Source organism: Chaetomium globosum, genomic scaffold (assembly GCF_000143365.1).
Source record: "Chaetomium globosum CBS 148.51 scaffold_5 genomic scaffold, whole genome shotgun sequence".
Taxonomy (NCBI): Eukaryota; Fungi; Ascomycota; class Sordariomycetes; order Sordariales; family Chaetomiaceae; genus Chaetomium; species Chaetomium globosum.
Window position 1 is genome coordinate 906,523 of NT_165980.1, and position 19,053 is coordinate 925,575.

The following is a 19,053-nucleotide window of genomic DNA, read 5'->3' on the forward strand; positions in this document are numbered from 1 at the left end:
CAAGAAGCGTTTTCTACAACGTGGCTCGGCGAAGGAGTACATCAAGCTGGCCTTCCAGACCGCCGCCGAGGTCGAACCCGGACGCCAAGCTGTACTACAACGACTACGGCATCGAGCGGCCCGGACTCGGTCAAGACGGCGGGGGCCGTGCGCCTCGTCAAGATGCTCAAGGACGCCGGCGTGCGCATCGACGGCGTGGGCATGCAGGCGCACCTGCACGCCGACAACCACCCGACGGCCGAGGACCTGATCGCCACGAGCGAGGGCTACGCCGCGCTGGTCGACGAGGTCGCCTTCACCGAGCTGGACGTGCGCATCAAGACCCCCGTCAACGACACCAAGCTCGAGTGGCAGAAGGAGTGCTACCAGAAGGTGGTGACCGCCTGCGTCAAGGTCAAGGCCTGCGTCGGCATCACCCTGTGGGACTTTTACGACCCCTTCAGCTGGGTGCCCGATGTCTTCCCCGGCAACGGCGCGTCGCTGGTCTGGTTTGAGGACTTCTCCAAGCACCCGGCGTACGATGGCATGGTTGAGACCTTCAAGAAGCTGATCGGCGAGAAGCCGGGACCGGGCTGCAAGCGCAGGAGAAGGAGCGTGGGCTCGAAGGCTTAAGTGGCCGTGGTAGATTGGCCGAGTAGCATCAGAAACGATGAGAAGAGCATCACATTGCTAATAGCACGGGAATTCCGCGTTAGCAGGGTAATTACGAACTTTGTACATATATCCTTCATGTTCATATCATATTCATCATAATACCTTGCAAACATCTTTCCGTCCACCATGTCATCATAAAAACTCAAAAAGAAAACCAACGCCTAACCCCGTCGCTAACCAGTCGATATCCCTCAAATCGTAACCGTCCCAACGAGCGGCAAATCCCGACTGCTCCCACCCACCTCCACCTTGTACTCCCCCCTAACCAGCCGCCACTTCTGCGCCACCACGTCCCACACGCTCAAGTCTCTCCTCGTGAGCCCAAACCGGACCGTCTCCGTCGCCGACGCGTTGAGAAACGGTTTCTCAAACCCCCTCAGCTGCCGCACGGGGGCGCCCTCGGCCGGGATTCCCACATACAGCTGCGCGACCTCGGCCCCGTCGACCTTCCCGGTGTTGGTGACATCGGCCGAGACCTCGACCAAAACGTCCCACAGATCTTCCTGCCCGCCCTGGACGACTTGTCCCGTGGGATACTCCCCGAACTTGCCCTCAGCCACCTTCTCGACAACTAGGTTGTCATACCCAAACGTGGTGTAGCTTAGCCCGAAACCGAACTCATATCTGGGCTTGATATTCTTTGCGTCGAAGTGCCGATAGTCGAGAAACACGCCCTCGGTGAAATTGCTCTGCGGGAACCGCGCAAACCTATCCCACTCCCCTGCCACATCCGGGCCGAGTACGGCATAGTCGGTTTCATTCCTCGCGACGGTGTACGGCAGCTTCCCCGACGGGTTCGACTCTCCATACAGCAGCGATACGACCGCGCGACCCGAGGCTTCGCCAGGAAGATGGGCAAAGATGAGGGCTGTGACGTTGGGATGGTCGACGAACTGGTCCACCAAGCGAGTGCCCGCATTGTGGAGGACGACGACCGTGTTGCCGCATCGGTCAGCGACGTGTTTAATCAGTTCATCGGTGTAATCATCGTACAGTCCCGGGCGGTCGGCGGCCTCGGTGGCGTAGGCGTTTCCAAACACCAAGCAGGCGTCCGACATGGGGTTGACGAAAGGGGTGCCATTAACGAGGTCCCAGAAAAGGGCGGTGCCGTCATCGTACGCCCGCTGGACAAGCGCGTCAAAGGGAGAGACGGTGGCGGACTGTGAGGTCGCCCCCGAACCGCCACCAGAGTAGATGGTACCATTGAAGGCGATGGGCGTGGAGCTGTGTTCTCCGGTGGAGCCAAAGAACCTGACGGCGAACTCGGTGTAGTTGAACGACTCGGCGCCCCAGAGCCATGGGGAGAGGCCGGGCATGGGGTTGTTGTGGTCGGGGTTCTTGGCCGAGTAACCAAAAATAGACAGCATCTTCGGCTCTTTCAGGGGCAACGCGTTCCGAATGTTCTTTACGAGAACGTGCCCTTCGACTGCGCCATCGAGAAGTGTTGACCGAAAACTTGAGTTTCTAGCATCAACTATTTTGTGAGGTCGGGTAAGATCCGCGGCCATGCCGACGCCGGGTTGCGGGAAGTCCTGGTCTTGACCCATGAGGTACCAGGTTGCGAGGGTCCTGTTGTTGTTAGTCTGGGGCACCGGAAGGTTAAGGAGCCATGTATTACCTGATTGCCATGTCGTCTATGCGGGCTTCGGCAACCGATCCGTTGTTGACAGCATCCACGAGATGCGAACCCCAGAAACCGTTTCCGTTTGGCATAGCAACGTCCATGCCTGCTAGAGCTGCGGCTGTTCCAGTGTGCTGGGCGCCCCAATCGCTAACGACCCAGCCTTGAAAACCAAGTTCGGTTTTAAGATGACCATTCAGCGACTTGCTGTTTGCGCACCCGTACGAATTATTGAGCCGCTGGTACGAGCACATAATGTTGCCACTACCGGCACGGATAGCATCTTGGAAAGGCCTGTGATGTTAGATAAAAAGGCAATGGGATCAGGATTGCTTAGCTTACCAAAGGTAAAATTCGTGCATCGTTCTGTCATCAATGTTAGATGATACCGACTCGACATCGTTAGATGGGTTCCGGTTTGTTTCTTGTTCATTGGCGATAAAGTGCTGTATGGCGTTAGCACGGTTTCTCAATATCCTAGTCGGTGGGACACACCTTGGTACTCGTAATAACCCCAGCAGCTTGCACTGCCGTAACCGTTTCGTGGGCCAGAGCTCCTGATAGATAGGGGTCGCTTGAAAAGCCTATTCATGTCAACGGCCTGCCTCGCACAAGCACTTATCTGGTTGAGACCGTACCTTCCCAGTTCCTGCCGTTCAAGACAACGCGACCGGCGGGCCCAATGACAGGCCCAAGCAGCACATTCACGCCCTTGGTTTTGAACTCGCCCCCCATACCGAACCCCCGCTGGCGAGCGAGCACCTTGTTCCAGCTGGCACCGACATGGATGCCGCTCGGCCACGTACTGACGAAGTCCGTCCCGCGAAGTCCATTGCCTGCATCGCCCAGACACATGCCAGGGAATCCAAGGCGTGGGACAGCCGGAATGAACCCCGGACAGCTAGTGTTGGAGCTAGCGCCGGCAGTCAAACTAACCTACGCTACGGTTAGTCTCGCCATTGCCACGATCCCTCTAAGCAAGTTAACTTACCTTTTCCTCAAGCGTCATTCTCCCCACCAACTCCCTTGCCTTCCCAGCCGCATCAGCCCACTGCCCTCCACCCGTGATATTCGCTACCATCATCTGTCAGCTCCTTCCCACCCCCTAGTTTACACAACACCAGAGGCAATAAAACCCCCCCAAGAAAAACTCACGCGAAGGATAAACCGCCGGCGACTGGCCATAAAACCACGCATCATCCGTGACCATGCCCTCGTCATCACCCGTCCACGGCGCAGACTCGCCGCCTCCCCCGTCACGATTACGCAGCGCAGCCAACCCCGCTAGGCCGCCGCCGATAATGACGAGGCCGACGACGACTAAGATGGCGATGCCGCGCTTCGTGCGGAGGAAGGCGAAGCGCTGCGTGGGCTTTGATTGTCAGCTGCTCCTTGCGGCGGTGGCGGTGGTGTAGGAGGGCGGGTGGATGTCGCTTGGGGGAGGGGCGGGGCTGTTGTTGTTGTTGTTGTTATTGTTCCCCATCAGGGGCTTTGAGGATGGGTTGGTCGACATTGTGAGCGGGAAGGTGGGTGTGGCTTGTTGATGGGGTCAGCGGTGGTGGTTACGCTAGGTTGTGATGTTGGCTTTGGAGTCGTGGTCAATTTCCAGGTGTGGCTAAGCTTTAGGTTGTGGGTTGCGGGGCGTCTAGGTAGTGTATCATGAGCAGGGCGGTGTTGGTGAATTGCGGGATATCAAGAAAAGGAGGGGTGTAAACAAGCACCAGGCGTTGGTCGTCAACTCGCTGACTTCGGATTGTTCATAAGATTTCAATTCTCAGATCGCTGTTTGTTTCAGATGGAAAGCTACAAAACCTACACTTTGGAGGAAATCCTATTTTGGCAGGAACCAGATGGCACAGAATGTTGCAGGATTCCTTCCGGTTGTTTACTTGTACAGTGAATAATAACATGCACACACTGTGAGTTCTGTGAGTTCAGATGCTTGCAGCATTTCATGACGAGGCTATGGAACTACTAGTTATTATAATAGTTAATTATTTCAGAATATTAAATGCATTGTGCCGCAATGCATAATAAATCTAAAGATAGTTTCCCAATGCACGGGTATCTTTGAATGTTGTGTAATGTGTGGAACTGAATCGAGTTCCCGTCATTCGCACAGTGGATTGCGTGGAGGATGGTTGGCAGGGTGAATGGAGGAAGTGGGAGGAACGACCACACGAAGGACCTTCGTCAAGGGTTCAGCTGCATCTTAATCAATTCTTCTGCCCCTCCATGTGTGGCGCTGTGATCTCTCCGAGCCCGATAGCGTCCGATCTTGCAAATAATGTCTCACATTCCCTCGTGCTCAGAGACAGCATACTTCGTACACAGTGTGTTCCTGGTGTCAACTCCAAATTACTATGAGTTGTCGAGCCGTCGTACGAAACGATGGCCTCGGCTGTGCAAGATTCCACCAAATCCACTGTACAGACAGCACGGTATCAACCCACTCACATCCACGTGGTTGCCATATGGCAAACCCGAACAGCCGATCCGGGGAAAAAGGCAGCCCACTCGTCACCGTCTGACGAACACGCCATCCCGAGATTCGCAACACATCCGACACCGAATGCGACTTTCCCTCCCAAGTTCCACCCAACCCTCAAGCCAAAAAGAAAAAGAAATGGGCCTCGCCGTCTTGTTGGACTGTTGGACACCTCTCATTACATCGGAGCTCCGTTTTTCGACCCCATCTTGCAGACCACCATCGCCGGGGGAAAGAAGAGCGAAGTGGAGCCCGGAAAGCAACGGTGCTGATCGCACGGAAAAGACTGCCTCAGCTGGGCGAATCGCCCATGCTGTGTTCCGGCCCAGACCTCATGGCGGGCCCTGTCGCCGTTCCACAACGCGCCCTGGAATCTCGTGTCTCTCGTAGCACAGCATGGCCACTAGAGAAGACTCGAGAGTCAAGGTGTCTCGGGTGTCAAGTCAGGATTCGGACAGAGAGAGGCTCCATGAGAGTCCCAGCAAAATGGCATAAGTACCTAACTACTAGCTCCAGTCCGAAACTTGTTTTGATATCATTGATGATACGGAGGAGAAGCTCCTACCCCCCGTTGCATGAACGGCGTCCAACTACCGAACCAGACCGGCGCCACTAACCAGTGCCCCGGGTCCACCAGAGCTCCTTAGTTCGGGCAAGGGGGGTTGCCGTCTGGGGGGACTCGCGGCCGGCCCAGTGTGCCGATCCGCCTCAGGAAATTTCCCAACACCACCAGAGGACGACATATCTGATTCCACCCACTATCAAACAAAAAGCAACTGCCAAGTGGTCAGCGGACTCCGCTGTGTGGACTTTTCGTATCGTGGACGAGCGAATCGCCTTGTTTCAGATTCATTTCTCCGGAATCTAAAAGTTCCTTCGCCTTTGCGCCGCAGTACAGATTATCTATGTACAATGAGAGACTATCAGGCAATGTGTCATCCATCCATCCACATCTCTACCTTGTAATAAATATGCATCGTCGTCTCCTCCTGTGTATGCAGTGATGGGAGTAAGCGAATGACTTGCCAAGTGGGCCCCCAATTGCCTGAACCCAGAAAGCCACTCACCCAGCCGCATCCGCATGCCCAGCCGCGGCTCGTCCGAACCAACAGCAAGCCGCGTGTGACGCCATCATCATTTCTCGTTCTCGGCCCATCCGGCGCCCAGCGAATCCTCCGACAAGGACCCCAATACAGGAGGTAGCATTTGTAACGTTGACGGCCGACCGTTACGGTTCGTCTCCACCCCCTATTGCGCCCCACTCTTTTCGCAGGGATCGAAGCCCCCAAGTGCCGCTGGCCACTCATGCTCACGGAATGCCACACATCTTTTATCATATTCCAGCCCCCCCTCGCCCCAAAATCCATCACAAAACGATCAGTCACATCGCTAGGAGAACCGTATAACTCAGCCATAATCCAACAGCAAATAATGAACGAGAAAGAAGAAGGTCGAAGCTTGTCAGCCTCGGTGCGGTCCGGAGCCGGGTTTTGTTGAGAAACGTCGAGACCACGCCGTAGTAAGAGTTTAAGGTATATAAACAGTGTAACCGGAGCCGGCAAGAAAGAAGAAAGAAGGTAACTTTTGCCCAGGCCCCGCAAGTATAATGTACAACGAACGAGAACAGGGGATCAATCCCTGTGAGCGGTCCCTTTTTGAGGCGAGGGGTGCGGATGCAGGGCGGGCTCGGTGCAATTAGACCCTATCATCAAGTCACATATGTTAGGAAGGGAGCCACTTTTGAAATGCGAAGTAACATAGCGTTTTTGGTATCATAAAAAGCAGAATTAAAAAAAAAAAAAAGTGACAAGTGAGAAAGGAAAACGGGCCGGCCGCGTTTCTTATGCAGCCGTGCCCGGTGAGCAGTCCGCATTGGATGCTTACAACAAACGGGGTTCGCGCGTTCCCAGGGGGGAAAAAGAGCAGAACGTCATGGATGCAAATATCGCCTCTTACAGAATGAGCTGCTTCAGGTTCCGCTGGATGATCATGTCCTGCACGGAACTCATCGTGATCTTCAAAAGGTTGGTGTCGGTGGCATTCGTGAAGTGACCATAAATCTCCTTGTCCGGGTTTCGGTTCAGTGCCCTGAACTTGTCCATAAAGTACTGGCTGGCCTGGTCCCAGTCGTTCGGCGGCCCGTGGTAGTCGGTGAAACCGTGGTCTGTTATGGGGCTCTTAACGAGCTTCTCTTTGAAGAGGTCCATCTTGTTGAGGAAAAGGATGAGCGCCGATTTGGCGAACCAGTGGGAGTTGGCGATGGATTCCCACAGCATTAAGGCCTCGTTCATTTGGTTCTGCGGCACGCCATGTTAGCTTTCTCTTCCCGCGCCGACAAGATCAGGGAGTACGCACGCCATCCTTATCTTCAACCAAACACTGATCGTACCCCGAGATGGCCACGAGGAACATCAGGGAGTTGACGTTCTCGAAGCAGTGGATCCACTTTTTCCGTTCTGACCGTTGGCCTCCGACATCGAACATCCGGTATGTGAGCTGCCCCAGGTCGAAGACGGTCTCGGTGATGCCGGTTGTTCTTAACCTCGATCGCAGTAGGTCCTGGTCTGTAGGGACGTAGTTCTTATCCCAGATACGCTCCACATCATCACAGAAGCTTGATGCTTGTCAGTCCTTGCAGTTCTGCCCAACATGGTGTGGCCACTTACTAATCCAGGTTATCGTGCAGCGCATACTCGTTGCCCTTCTCCATGGCTTTCTTGATGCCCGCGTCCACCCAGAGCTTCTTGACAGGTTCCAGGTACTCCTCTGGTAAAGGCTCGTGCGCCGTCATCTCGTAGTCCACCATCATTTGGGCCATGTTTTTCTGCCAGATAGCCAGTCAGTATCAGTCGAGAAAGAGCTGACCGGCGGCGGGCCGGAAGGCGCAGTAGCTTACCTCGTTCTCTGGGTTCTCGAACGTAATACCCGCGTCATTCATCGCATCGAAAATTAGGCGGAACGACTGGAGGATATTTGTGAACACCACGGGCTTCCACTCCATTTTCTCGGTCTTGCTGAAGCCTTGAGCATAGATGAGCTTCATCTGTTTAAGGACTGTCGACTTTCCGGACTCTCCGGCTCCTGTGCAAGCGCAAGATTAGTTGATCTGGCATCGTTGCCACCCGGAACGCAGTTCGTACCTAGAAGCAGAAGCTTCACTTCTTTGGACATGCGCTTCTCGTCGGCGCGAATGATCTTATCAAGCTCGCGCGAGCGAGCGGCGCCCGACTCATCGGTCTTTTCGCGACCCCCGAAACACATGGCGGCGGTGGTGATCGGAATGGCGACGGTATGGGCAAATTGGAGCTCAAATTGAATTGTCGAAAGTTCGACGGCGGTCGCTGACGTCGTTTAATGCCCGCTGTGCGGAGCTCGTTCGGTGGGCGAACTGTGGTGGCGGGGCCAGGGAATTCCGCAGGGAGCTCTGTCGCAACTTTTGAAACGCCCGACACCAGCCAACTACCCAGTTTATCGGGGAACCTCGACGGACCTCAGCGATAGGTGTGGGCAACCCGTCAACGTTGTGTCAAGGTCTACCAAACGGTGCCCATGCAAAATCGCCTGCTGTATTTCCGGCAAGACCTCCTCGCTACTGCTCCATTCGAAAGTGGTGGTTTTCCTCTCCTTCCGGTGCTTTAAATCGGTTGTCGTCGAGGTCGGCCAAGCGGGCGATGGTGGGGATCAAACGATTCGGAAGGCGAGACGAGAGCATGAATAGGCCCGGTACGGCTGAGGGAAATGTGATGGCTATAAGTGAAATTTCGCGGCGAAGCACAAAAAGGCGTGTCGGCTCCGAAGTATCAAACGACGGGAAGATTCAACAGGTCAAAAAAGTCTGGGTTACATGGACTCCGGGTCAACAACGGTGGCTCGGGGGCGCAGAGCTCGGCCAGGTGCAACCGACCCTCATGTCTCGATTATTTGTTCCGCTGCGGCGCGCCAAAACCAATGCCCTGCATGGCATCTTCAAGGCCCGCTCTTCCTGCGGGCTCCTCCGGCAAGCATTCAAGGAGCAGGGGTGCCTTGAGGTATGTGGGTCCGCCTCACCCTGCGTTTCCTTTCCGCATCTTCCATCCCATACCCAGGCCCACCTTTTCTTCCGTTTCGGTGCAATGTGATGGAATTCCCGCCCAACTTTTCAATCAAGGCAGGTCGACCCCAAACCGTTGCGCAAACCCGCATCACCACCGTGCGAGGCCGATTCAGGGCCTACAAACTGAAGAAGCTGTTTTCTCAGCTGGTTTACTGGAGGCGTGCCTCCTCGGGTTCTCCCGCCCACGCGGGTCCCCAACGGCGGAAGAGGTCGATCACAACCGAATTAGCTCCAGTTTCATGATAGGGTTCCATCGGTTCGCAGTCTTTTTTAGCTCCGCATTCCAATCCCTGGACACTTGGGTCTGGTGTCATTCCGCGACATGGAAATCTCAACACGTTAAGTAAACGGCGTTTCCGGATTCTGTAATGACGACGTCTTGGCCGCATCTCACAGCGACGAGGTCAATGAGATGGGAGAAATAGGAATCGTGGGTAGCTAACTAGTGTAACTCCCTCGGTGTCTCCCGTCGGCCTCCTCTGCTGCTCTAGTTCCGGCAATGGGAAGATGGAGTCCCGCGCCGCTGGGAGCGCCGGCGTCCATGTTTTACCCCTATTCCCGGGAAAACCCCCCATGCTCTTGGAGATCTTGCATCTTCACTAGACCGACAAGAGGCAAGAGGTTTCGCTCCGTCCAATCGCGGACCCTTCCTTAGAAGACCTGCATTCGCGCCGAAAGCCAGAGTCTCAACGCTGTGACGCTCTTCCATCTCTCCGTCCACGCCACGCGGGTTCTCAAGCTCTTCTGTGGCGATTGGCTGTGAACTGTCTTGCCGTTCGATCTCATCGCCACGCGGTTTCCTTGCTTATCTCTCGGGAACGACGGAGGAAATGTGGTGTAACACCATACATCAGCCCGAAGTTCGATTCAGCCGAGGAAGACTCATTGCTTTCTCTGCACTTTCTTTCCAAATCCTCTGCGAGGGCTCGCAAGTCTTTCCTCGTGCCGCCCTACCGAAGCGGTATTGATCGACTTCCAGGATTGTCAAAGGCTGAAACGAGAGACAGGCACTTAACACGATGTCAATTAGTTTCGCCGAGAGGCTTCTCTGGCGTTCGAGATGTCATGGCGCAGGCGAGACAGCGGAGGAGAAAGATGGATCGACACGCTGCTTCGCGCCGCGCCATTCCACAAGGGGGGGTGGAGCGGCATATGTAGTGGAGGCGCATTGATGAAGCTCGTCGTCGCAGAAAATTGAACACTATCAAGACGATACCGATACCGACATCCCGCGCTCGCTCTCTGTCAACTCGAGAAGTGACGCGTGGCCTGCAGTCTTAGGGCAGCAGGCAGTACGACACATCAAGAAGAGTCGCGAGCTTGGCCGTCCTTGACGGCGCCATTCGTGGCCTATCGATCTTTGTAATATAATTATTGCCCTGGTTGCCGGGACCGGCAGGCGTCTGGGGGTTACTTCCATCGTCTCCAACGTAACGCCAGCATGGTCGGCCGCTGACCTCAGCGCTAGTTAACCCAAACACCAACCTTCTGGAACCCGACCGTGCTCTGTCCGTCCTGGGGCCGCGACGGACCGACCGGTTTATCCCGGGAGCCGGGAAGGAGTGCTCGGACCGTGAGCATATCCGGGAGGTTGTTTCTTAATCTCCTTACCCCTGCGTAGTAGGAGTAACTACCATATGTATGAGGTATCGCGAGAAGGTAGATAGGTAGATGTGTCGTTGCCAAGGAGGTGACAGGAGATTGATCTATCCGGTCAGCTCGTCCGGTAGTTAGGTGGCTCTCAGCTCTGTAGTTTTAAAACTCGCACACATACACTCGCACCCGGCTCTCCACCTTTTGGGCATCATTGGTCCCGACTTTTGGGTTTACCACATTCTTATTCGCTCATACAATCGGCTTCAGGGCGACCGTGGGACCGCGGGACCGAGGAAAATTCTGCACAAGTCCAAGAAGAAGTCGCACCTGTTTGCTGTTTCGAGTGGTCCATGATAAAAAGAAGGGGCACACAAACTTTTACCCCGCCTTGACCTCACTGGCTCACCTTTAAACTGGCTCTGTTTTACTCACGCCGTCTTCTCTCCAAGCCGCCTCACCAATTTCTCGGCTCACCTTTTTTCAAGTACCTTCGCCCCAGCCAAATTCGCAAAATGAGTGAAATTACACACGCTACCATCCAGGGTATGTTTTATGTTTTACTGTCGTTTTTAGTGAATTGTCCTCGTCCCTCCATGATCGACCGCGGGGTCGCTAGTTAAACAAATGCCCCGCCATCTCCAACAACGGTCCTATCGTCAACCCCTCCCTCACAAGCATCACCTCACCTTCTGCAGTAGTTTGGCGGCACATTCGGCACTGCTAGAATGCCGGTACTCGGTCTTTCACCGTTTTCACAAGCAAAATGCAGCTTGCCAGCCTCTAAATTGAACGGTGTGGTTACGCGCCAGTGTCACCACATCACTTCAGACGAGCTTCCTAAGCCGTGTCTTGCGCCTCACACGGACAGCCTTGGGAGGGTGGCAGTTGGACGCCTAGCCCAATAATATCTTCAACCCGCCTGATTGCCATCGAGGCTGCCGTATTCAATGCCGGTGGTGCATTCGGCTGTCGATGATGAGTACGTGCGCTGACCATTTCCTGGCGGCTTACAGATGGGTGGTTCCGCGAGATCTCGGAGATGTGGCCCGGTGAGTAACCAAATCACACCTCACCTGCCGCACTCATCGGTACTCATCATGCTAACTCTTGGCAGGCCAGGCCATGACCCTCCGGGTCAAGAAGGTGTTGCATCACGAGAAGAGCAAGTTCCAGGACGTCCTGATCTTCGAGTCCACCAACCATGGAAACGTGCTCGTCCTCGACAATGTCATTCAGTGCACCGAGCGGGATGAGTTCTCGTACCAGGAGATGATCACCCACCTGGCTATGAACTCGCATCCCAACCCCAAGAAGGTCCTCGTCATCGGTGGTGGCGACGGCGGTGTCCTGCGCGAGGTTGTCAAGCACGAGTGCGTGGAGGAGGCCACCCTCTGCGACATTGATGAGGTGTGTTTGGGCCCCTCCCAAGTCATAGATGTGTCAGCCACTTACACGTTCTAGGCCGTCATCCGCCTCTCCAAGAAGTACCTCCCCCACATGTCGGCTGGCTTCAACCACTCCAAGGTCAAGGTCCACATCGGCGACGGCTTCAAGTTCCTCGACGACTACAAGAACACCTTCGACGTCATCATCACGGACTCTTCTGACCCCGAGGGCCCGGCCGAGTCGCTTTTCCAGAAGCCCTACTTCAAGCTCCTTCACGATGCTCTCCGCGAGGGCGGCGTTATTACCACCCAAGGTTGTATGTCTCATTTACTCGAAGAAAGTCGAGACCTGGGAGGAATGCCCTCTTTCTCCGGGCCAGGTGCTTTAATATGCCCTGATCCAGCCTTGTGTCATCTCTCAGGAGGCTACCAAGTGGTAGTTCGTCTCGGCTTTCCCTTGCGACGAATTTCCTCCTTGCTTTTTTTCCACGTCATCGTTTCTTTCCTCCATTTCCTTCGCCGCCAACCCCATTTACCCATTGTCTCTCTCATTCTCTCTCACTCCTACTGTTGATCCCCCTGCCCCGGATGGATAGACCGACTAATACGCTGTTTACGCAACGCAGCCGAGAACCAATGGCTCCACCTGCCGCTGATCACCAAGCTCAAGAAGGACTGCGGCGAGATCTTCCCCGTGGCCGAGTACGCTTACACCACCATCCCGACATACCCGTCGGGCCAGATCGGCTTCATGGTCTGCTGCAAGGACGCCAACCGCAACGTGCGCGAGCCTGTCCGCTCGTGGAGCAAGGAGGAGGAGCGCAAGCTGTGCCGGTACTACAACGCCGACATCCACAAGGCCAGCTTCGTCCTTCCCACCTTTGCGCAGGAGGCCCTGGAATAAGCAGATCACCAGCCTGGCGATGGGTATAGGGACCAAAAGGACGCCCGGGGTTTTGTGCCTTGGTTAAGGGGGAGGCTCGGATGAAAAGGGGTTGCAGCAAGCATCTGGATGATGCTAGACAAAACAAGCTGCTGCAAAGCGGGATAGACGATGGTCGTCACTGGCCAGGTAGACTCCCCTTGGGTAAATAGGGGCTCCTGGAAACTGGATAGGGGCCAAAGCCGAAAATAGACCAGCCTCCCTCCCAATCTTTACATGAACAAATAAAGAAGTGAAAGACAAGCCGCCCACGCACACATACATACAACGTACACACGCTATCATTGATTCATTACAAAACCTCCCCTACACCCCAACCGCGCATTCACTGCACCCGACTAACATCAGGATACACATCAAACCGGCGCTGATCCCTCAACGGAATCCCCCTCCTCGCCAGCTCAATCCTCTCCCCATCCAACTCCACCACCACAATCCCCTCCCCCTCCCCCGCCTCCGCCAACACCTTCGCCATCGGATCCGCCACCAAGCTATGCCCCCACGCATGGTACCCAGCCGTCATATCCCGCGCAGGACTACACAGCGCCACATACAGCTGATTATCGACCGCGCGTGCCCGCGCCAGCAGCTCCCAGTGCAGCGGGCCCGTCGTCAGGTTGAAGGCGCCCGGGTAGACCAGGGCGAAGCAGCCGCGGCGCGCGGCGATGGTGGCCAGCTCGGGGAAGCGCACGTCGTAGCAGATGGCCACGCCGATGCGGCCGTACTCGGGCAGGTCGACCATGGTCAGCTGGTTGCCGGGGGAGAGCACGTCGGATTCGCGGAAGGTGATCCCCCCCGGGGATGTCGATGTCGAAGAGGTGGATCTTGCGGTGCGTGGCGAGGAGGGCGCCCGACGGGGAGAAGGTCAGGGAGGTGTTGTAGTAGGTGTTTTGGGAGGGTTCGGAGGCGGAGGTGGCCAGCTCGGGGATGGAGCCGCCGATGAGGTAGATGGCGTTTTCGCGCGCCATAGTGGAGAGGGCGTGGTAGGAGGGGGATTGGGCGGGCGTGGGTGGTGAGGGGAGCAGTGTCTCGGCGTAGGAGGGGAAGTAGTCGCAGCCGTAGGGCGAGTTGAAGCACTCTGGGAGGACCACGATCTTGGCGCCGGTCTGGGCGGCCTCGCGCACTTTGACGGCGGCGTGGGCTAGGTTGGCGGCTTTGTCGGAGCCCGAGGCCAGTTGCACGCATGCGAGCTTGACGGGCTGCTTGAGCACCGGGGGGTGGGTGGTGGATGATGATGACGCCATTGTGCGGAAGAGGAGGGAGGTCGATGGTGGGAGTGGTTGTTGCGAGAGGGATTGGCGGTAGGACGACCGGATAAAAGGTCGTGAGAGGACGCGGAATGTCCTCCAAGCTTGTGTTCGCATGATGGCGGAGGAAAGCGGGGTTGGGATTGAAGGTGCTGCTCCGGGTCGGTTGCGGGTTCGGAGGTCGTCGGCGCGGGGCATGGGAGTTTAAAGTGGGCCCGGCTCGGATCGCGGCTAGAGGCGGAAGGAACGAGCCGGCCCATCTCATGCTGCATCTCTCGATGACACAGTGCAATGATGGAAGGTGCTCCCGACCTTGGATATTCGTGGGAAGGAACAATTGGAGTTCTTGGAATTTGACCAGTTTTTTTCGGTCTTTTTTTTTTTTTTTTTTTGGCCATGCAAATCTCTCACTTGAGGTTCATACGTCGTTGAGGCCACACCTGGATGACTCCGGCTCAAGACTCGACATTCAGCATCTGCTCTGCTCAGGGGCATCGATCCATGATCCATCGGTTGGATTTTAAAAAGACACAACCTATCCCCGACACAATTCAGTCTGCTTGATATGAACTGGACTGAGGGCAATCTCTACCGCCACAACCGCGGCCGGATGCGGAAGATAAACCCAGCTCGTCAGCGCCAGAAGGAGTACTTCGCGCGCGCTCGTGCTCGAGCTGCGGAGCAGAAAGTTGCAGAAGAGAACGGCCCTCCTCCAATCTCGTTCCTCCAACATTCTAACACCCCGTCGTCTCAACGCTCCCACGCCTCGAACAAATCTGACTCCCCGTCCGGCCGGCGGGCTTCACTAACACCCAGTCGGCGGAGAGGAGAACCGGGCAGGAAACGACACAAGGTCGCAGCAACAACGGAAGACACCCCTCTCCCAACCGTCAATCGCTTTTTTCAGGAACGAGCAGGCGGGCAACCCGTTCCTAGCTCCGAGGTTGAATATGATGAGGAGGCCCTAGAGCGGATGAGGCAGAAGTTGCTCGCGAAAGACTAGAGGACCATTCGTGAGCCACTGCCGGTACCCGCCAAAAGGCCCCGAAGCACGAAGTCACAAGTCCGAAGCCCTTCTACAGGGTCACAAGGAAGTAGGAAGAGGCGGTCTCATATTGTCGGCGATGGGTTGGTGCAGGGACGCAGAAACCAGCAGGTATATTCCCTTCGTCGGGAGGATGTAACAATTCAAATCGGGAGCCAGGAAAAACGGCCAGGAGAGACCTCCAGTATCACGAGGTCGAACCCCGGGCATTCCGCCCTTGGATCGCAGGTTGAGCCTGGTCGCCAACATCCACCGTCCAGCCTGAGAAATACACATGGTATGACCACTTGCGAATTTGATATTGAAAACATTGCTGATAACGCTCAGGTGGCTTGGTCCCGGACCATTCCTCCCACAACGAGGAGCTACCACGGTCTGTACTACCTATGAGAGAGCCACCGAGTGACCGGAGCGAAAGAGAGCAGCGTTGTTGCATCTCAAGCGATGCCGAGGGCCACATCTGGACTTCATTCCCTCCGCTCTCCCACCCACTTTCAATACGGCCTGTACCTGAATCATTCTACCGCCTCGAGCAGTTTGACTCCGAAAACACTGGCACTGCCATAGCACGGGTTGGCCGGGCCATATCCCCGGTGCCACCTTCCCAGAAAGCCGAGAACGCCATCTGGCATGCGTGGGTTGGCCAACCGAGCAGCCCTATCAGCAGTCATGTCGCCATTGAAGGGAGCAGAGCTTCTCTCGAGCACAGAGTCAGTCCCGGTGTTAGCGAAGTCCAGGGGCACGAGCAAGAGCCTCAAGAGCCTCAAGAGCCCCCTACATTCTTACCACCGCCGAGCGACTTCATGGTCGGTGAGCTCAGCTATTCCAGCGCTAGTAAGTTACGAGACGTCAACAAGGCGCCCAGTTCTAGTAATTCCTCGGAAATACTGAACCGGTATGAGGAGCTTGTCGCCAAGCTTCGGCGGTTGGAACAACTCGACACCCCCATACCTCGAAACCCGCCGGTCGGAAGCCAAGCCAAAAAGAGGACAGATCAACCTGGGAATGATTTTGAAGGTCTCGGGGAAGAAATATGGCCTGTATCTCACTCCAATCCCGTCCAGGAAAGCAGTGCGGAGGCTGGAGTTGATATCCAGGACCAAGGCAGTTGTGCGACTTGCGAGGAGGGTGAGCTAAATCCCGAGTTCCCGTCTGACGATAACTCATCCTCCCAATTTGCGCTTGCTTCACCGCAAACCTGTACAGAGGCGGGTGAAATAATTCCTGATGAGGCCTGGAAGACATTCGTCTTTGGTAACGAAAACAGTGACGAAATCAGCAGGGCGGCGTTTGAAGAAGCCAAGCACGATGTAGCGCGGATTCTACAACCATCGGACACTCCTGTCCCCTCCAGTAGTAGCCTGAAGTCCAGCAACATTGCAACGGTCGGCACCACCTACATACAACAAGATTGCCAAACGTCCGATTCCGATTCGAGGGATGCCTACTCCCCAGATGGCGCATCTTCAAGCCAGAGAGCCACATATGACCCATCGTTGGCCGAGACGGGGCTAGACGTACCATTGAGCAGCTCTGGCGTTTCTTCCCAGCCTCCTAGCGTCGAGGTAAACGCGGGTAGCAGCAGTCCGCCGCAGATCGGAACTATCATCAATACCTTGGAGACCAATGAGCTTGAGTCCCCAGAACAAGCGGACATCAGCGATTCAGAGTCACCTGTGACCGCGCCTTCGATGACGACGTCGATGGCGACGTCGATGGCGGTTGTTCCAGCCGAATCTGACGTTGCCCCTAGTGAGATAAGCAATATGTCAGAACTGTTCCGGTTCAGCCAACCCAAACTCTTCGTCGGTAGTCGTTCAAATTTGCCACACATCGCAGGGCATGGTGTTGGGCCCATCAATCCCACTAAAAGGAGGAGAGGGCGGCCGAAGAAGCGGGCCAACGATGGCCGAGCAGATATCCGGGCTCTCCCTAACTACAGCAGCGATCCTATCGAAGATTTTGAGGAAGAGGGACGAGTGCGAAAGGACGGCCGGGTCCCTGAGTCTCTGTTCCCTGCGCTCGAGCTGACTTGAGTTTGTCTTATCGGAGAGACAACGGTTTCCCCAGTTCGAATGTTTCAGGCGGCGGGTTATGAATGGAGTACGGTAGCTTGTGACCTGTTAGAGTTTACCTGTTGGTTCCAGAGTATCTGTGAACGTTGCGATATCCTGGCTTCTGTCTTGACCGGCGTTTCTCCCTAGCGAGGCCCTCTCGCCACCATACTCGGCCCCCCTATTGGCCCACTCTTGACTTCTTTCCCTTCCACGACTCAATGTAAATCCCGCAGATGATCGGCAGCTGGACCATGTTAATGCTCGTCCCCGTACCCATGCTAGAGCGGAGCGGCAGCGGGGGACGCGGTCTCCACGTCTGGGGGGGTGCTGATCTCGAAGCTTAATCCAAGCTCGCAAGCTCGCCCCTGTCGCCATAGTGAGCTGCCCTCGTCGCAGGGCCGAAATCAACAAATGCCTCTGCCCCGTTACGCATCCCCACTCTCTTGTGGCCAGACCATAACTACCTATTCTATCCGTCCATCTACCTGACTCGAACCTACCGCCTATGGGGCAAATCGGTGTCTTTTCGGCAGATGCGGAACCGGAGAGGTTTCCCAATTGCCTCCTCGGCAGTGGTCTTCTCGAAGCATCTGCCACTCGGGAGTACTCGAGCACACGTGTACGTACCTAACCGTACCCTACTCGCGGCCGGCTCTTCCCTAGCCGCTCTAGCGCCCCCAAGTGTACACTAGCACCTAAAACCCCAATGTTAGATACTTTCACATGCATGCATCTACTGTGTAAGGACCTCACCGACTCAGGTACCCAGGCACCAACAAACCAGGACACCTCGACCACCTATCGTGGCGTGCGCAGATATCAGCACCTGAATCAGAACCCCGCTGCCTACCTCAGTCATGATCGCTACAGGACCCTCACATCACCCGATATTGACATCTCCCATCTTCCACCGCCCCTCCGACGGGAGTTGTCAACCCCGGGGCGATCGATCATCGACGATGTGATGAATGTCCAAAATATTACGTGCTCAAATCAGCTGCCAACCCCGCCCAGACCGAGGGGCAAGTGAGGGGACAAGACGGGAACAAGAAAGATGCGGAGCCGGACCCGGAACCAACGCCGTTGCCCCTTAGGTGGTTTTTGGTCGGTGGCGTTGTTTGAGGGAGAGACATGACTAGGTGGTAGACAGACATACATGACTCGGGACGAGACGCCGCCAAGGCCGGCGGGGTTGAAAGGAAAGTCGAAGGGAGAAGGGGAGAATGGTGGGAAGAAGGGGCGGGACGGGGGCGGGTGGAATGCCCGGGCGTGCATGCCTGCCTACACAGCAGGAAAGGGTCCTACGGAGGCAAAGGAGGCTCGAGAGTGGGCCTGGGGCGGGGAAAGGGGGCGTTGTTGGCGAGGGCGTGCTGGGATAGTTTGTCCTGGGGAGTTTTCGAGTGTGCGTGCGCAGCTTGGGGGATAGGGGGCGTCGGCGCTGGCTCCGTGGCACGGGTCTTTCGTTGCCAGAGCACGCCACGCACGCACATCACGAGGGAGTCGGGAGTCGGGAGTCGAGCATGTCGCAGCAGAGGGAGAGGATATGTGCAGCGTGCTTCGAAATGAGGAGATATGGGATGCGTACAGTTGCATTAAATTGAACACTAGATGAGGTTATTGCTGTTGAAATTCCCATAGCTGTACTATAATCACAGGTACATTCATGTTACCGCTTTTCGCCCAACTCCCAACCCCCTTACGCCGTTGACCTCAGTTGCGGCACAGCGTATTTGCACGTCTCGTTTGCACGCAACCTCGCCAACCCCATCAATCCCTCCCTTGCTTCCTAGCCACTACATCCTTGTAGTATCAGCCTGGTCCGAGATTGATTGTTTTGGTAGAGAAAGAAAAGATGACGTTAACCGGTCGTTGGTATCATTGGTATCTTGCCGATCCGTTTTTGCCCGCGCACTGGAATATCATA

The 19,053-nt window shown here is 55.8% G+C and overlaps 7 protein-coding genes across 7 annotated transcripts; 3 read left to right on the forward strand and 4 right to left on the reverse strand.

Annotated features, from left to right (window-relative positions):
- Nucleotides 1-162: 162 nt before the first annotated feature.
- On the forward strand, nt 163-612 carry CHGG_07123 (uncharacterized protein; the record flags this gene model as incomplete). Its single annotated transcript, XM_001224778.1, has 1 exon — nt 163-612. One exon carries the CDS (start codon nt 163-165, stop codon nt 610-612), a length of 450 nt encoding a protein of 149 aa, XP_001224779.1.
- Nucleotides 613-845: 233 nt separating this feature from the next.
- Nucleotides 846-4,226, reverse strand: CHGG_07124 (uncharacterized protein; the record flags this gene model as incomplete). Its single annotated transcript, XM_001224779.1, has 8 exons — nt 846-2,272; nt 2,343-2,482; nt 2,618-2,721; nt 2,771-2,859; nt 2,914-3,211; nt 3,267-3,349; nt 3,431-3,638; nt 4,194-4,226. 8 exons carry the CDS (start codon nt 4,224-4,226, stop codon nt 846-848), a joined length of 2,382 nt encoding a protein of 793 aa, XP_001224780.1.
- A 2,489-nt stretch (nt 4,227-6,715) lies between these two features.
- On the reverse strand, nt 6,716-8,024 carry CHGG_07125 (guanine nucleotide-binding protein alpha-2 subunit; the record flags this gene model as incomplete). Its single annotated transcript, XM_001224780.1, has 5 exons — nt 6,716-7,060; nt 7,119-7,377; nt 7,430-7,587; nt 7,660-7,844; nt 7,904-8,024. The coding sequence occupies 5 exons, from the start codon at nt 8,022-8,024 to the stop codon at nt 6,716-6,718; spliced, it is 1,068 nt and encodes a 355-aa protein (XP_001224781.1).
- Nucleotides 8,025-10,158: 2,134 nt separating this feature from the next.
- On the reverse strand, nt 10,159-10,661 carry CHGG_07126 (uncharacterized protein; the record flags this gene model as incomplete). The annotated part of the gene is made up of 3 exons (XM_001224781.1): nt 10,159-10,206; nt 10,342-10,469; nt 10,631-10,661. 3 exons carry the CDS (start codon nt 10,659-10,661, stop codon nt 10,159-10,161), a joined length of 207 nt encoding a protein of 68 aa, XP_001224782.1.
- Nucleotides 10,662-10,964: 303 nt separating this feature from the next.
- On the forward strand, nt 10,965-12,741 carry CHGG_07127 (spermidine synthase; the record flags this gene model as incomplete). The annotated part of the gene is made up of 5 exons (XM_001224782.1): nt 10,965-10,968; nt 11,466-11,501; nt 11,567-11,859; nt 11,914-12,154; nt 12,464-12,741. 5 exons carry the CDS (start codon nt 10,965-10,967, stop codon nt 12,739-12,741), a joined length of 852 nt encoding a protein of 283 aa, XP_001224783.1.
- Nucleotides 12,742-13,105: 364 nt separating this feature from the next.
- On the reverse strand, nt 13,106-14,024 carry CHGG_07128 (uncharacterized protein; the record flags this gene model as incomplete). Its single annotated transcript, XM_001224783.1, has 3 exons — nt 13,106-13,271; nt 13,335-13,456; nt 13,506-14,024. The coding sequence occupies 3 exons, from the start codon at nt 14,022-14,024 to the stop codon at nt 13,106-13,108; spliced, it is 807 nt and encodes a 268-aa protein (XP_001224784.1).
- A 1,434-nt stretch (nt 14,025-15,458) lies between these two features.
- Nucleotides 15,459-17,108, forward strand: CHGG_07129 (uncharacterized protein; the record flags this gene model as incomplete). Its single annotated transcript, XM_001224784.1, has 2 exons — nt 15,459-15,906; nt 16,090-17,108. The coding sequence occupies 2 exons, from the start codon at nt 15,459-15,461 to the stop codon at nt 17,106-17,108; spliced, it is 1,467 nt and encodes a 488-aa protein (XP_001224785.1).
- Nucleotides 17,109-19,053: the final 1,945 nt, after the last annotated feature.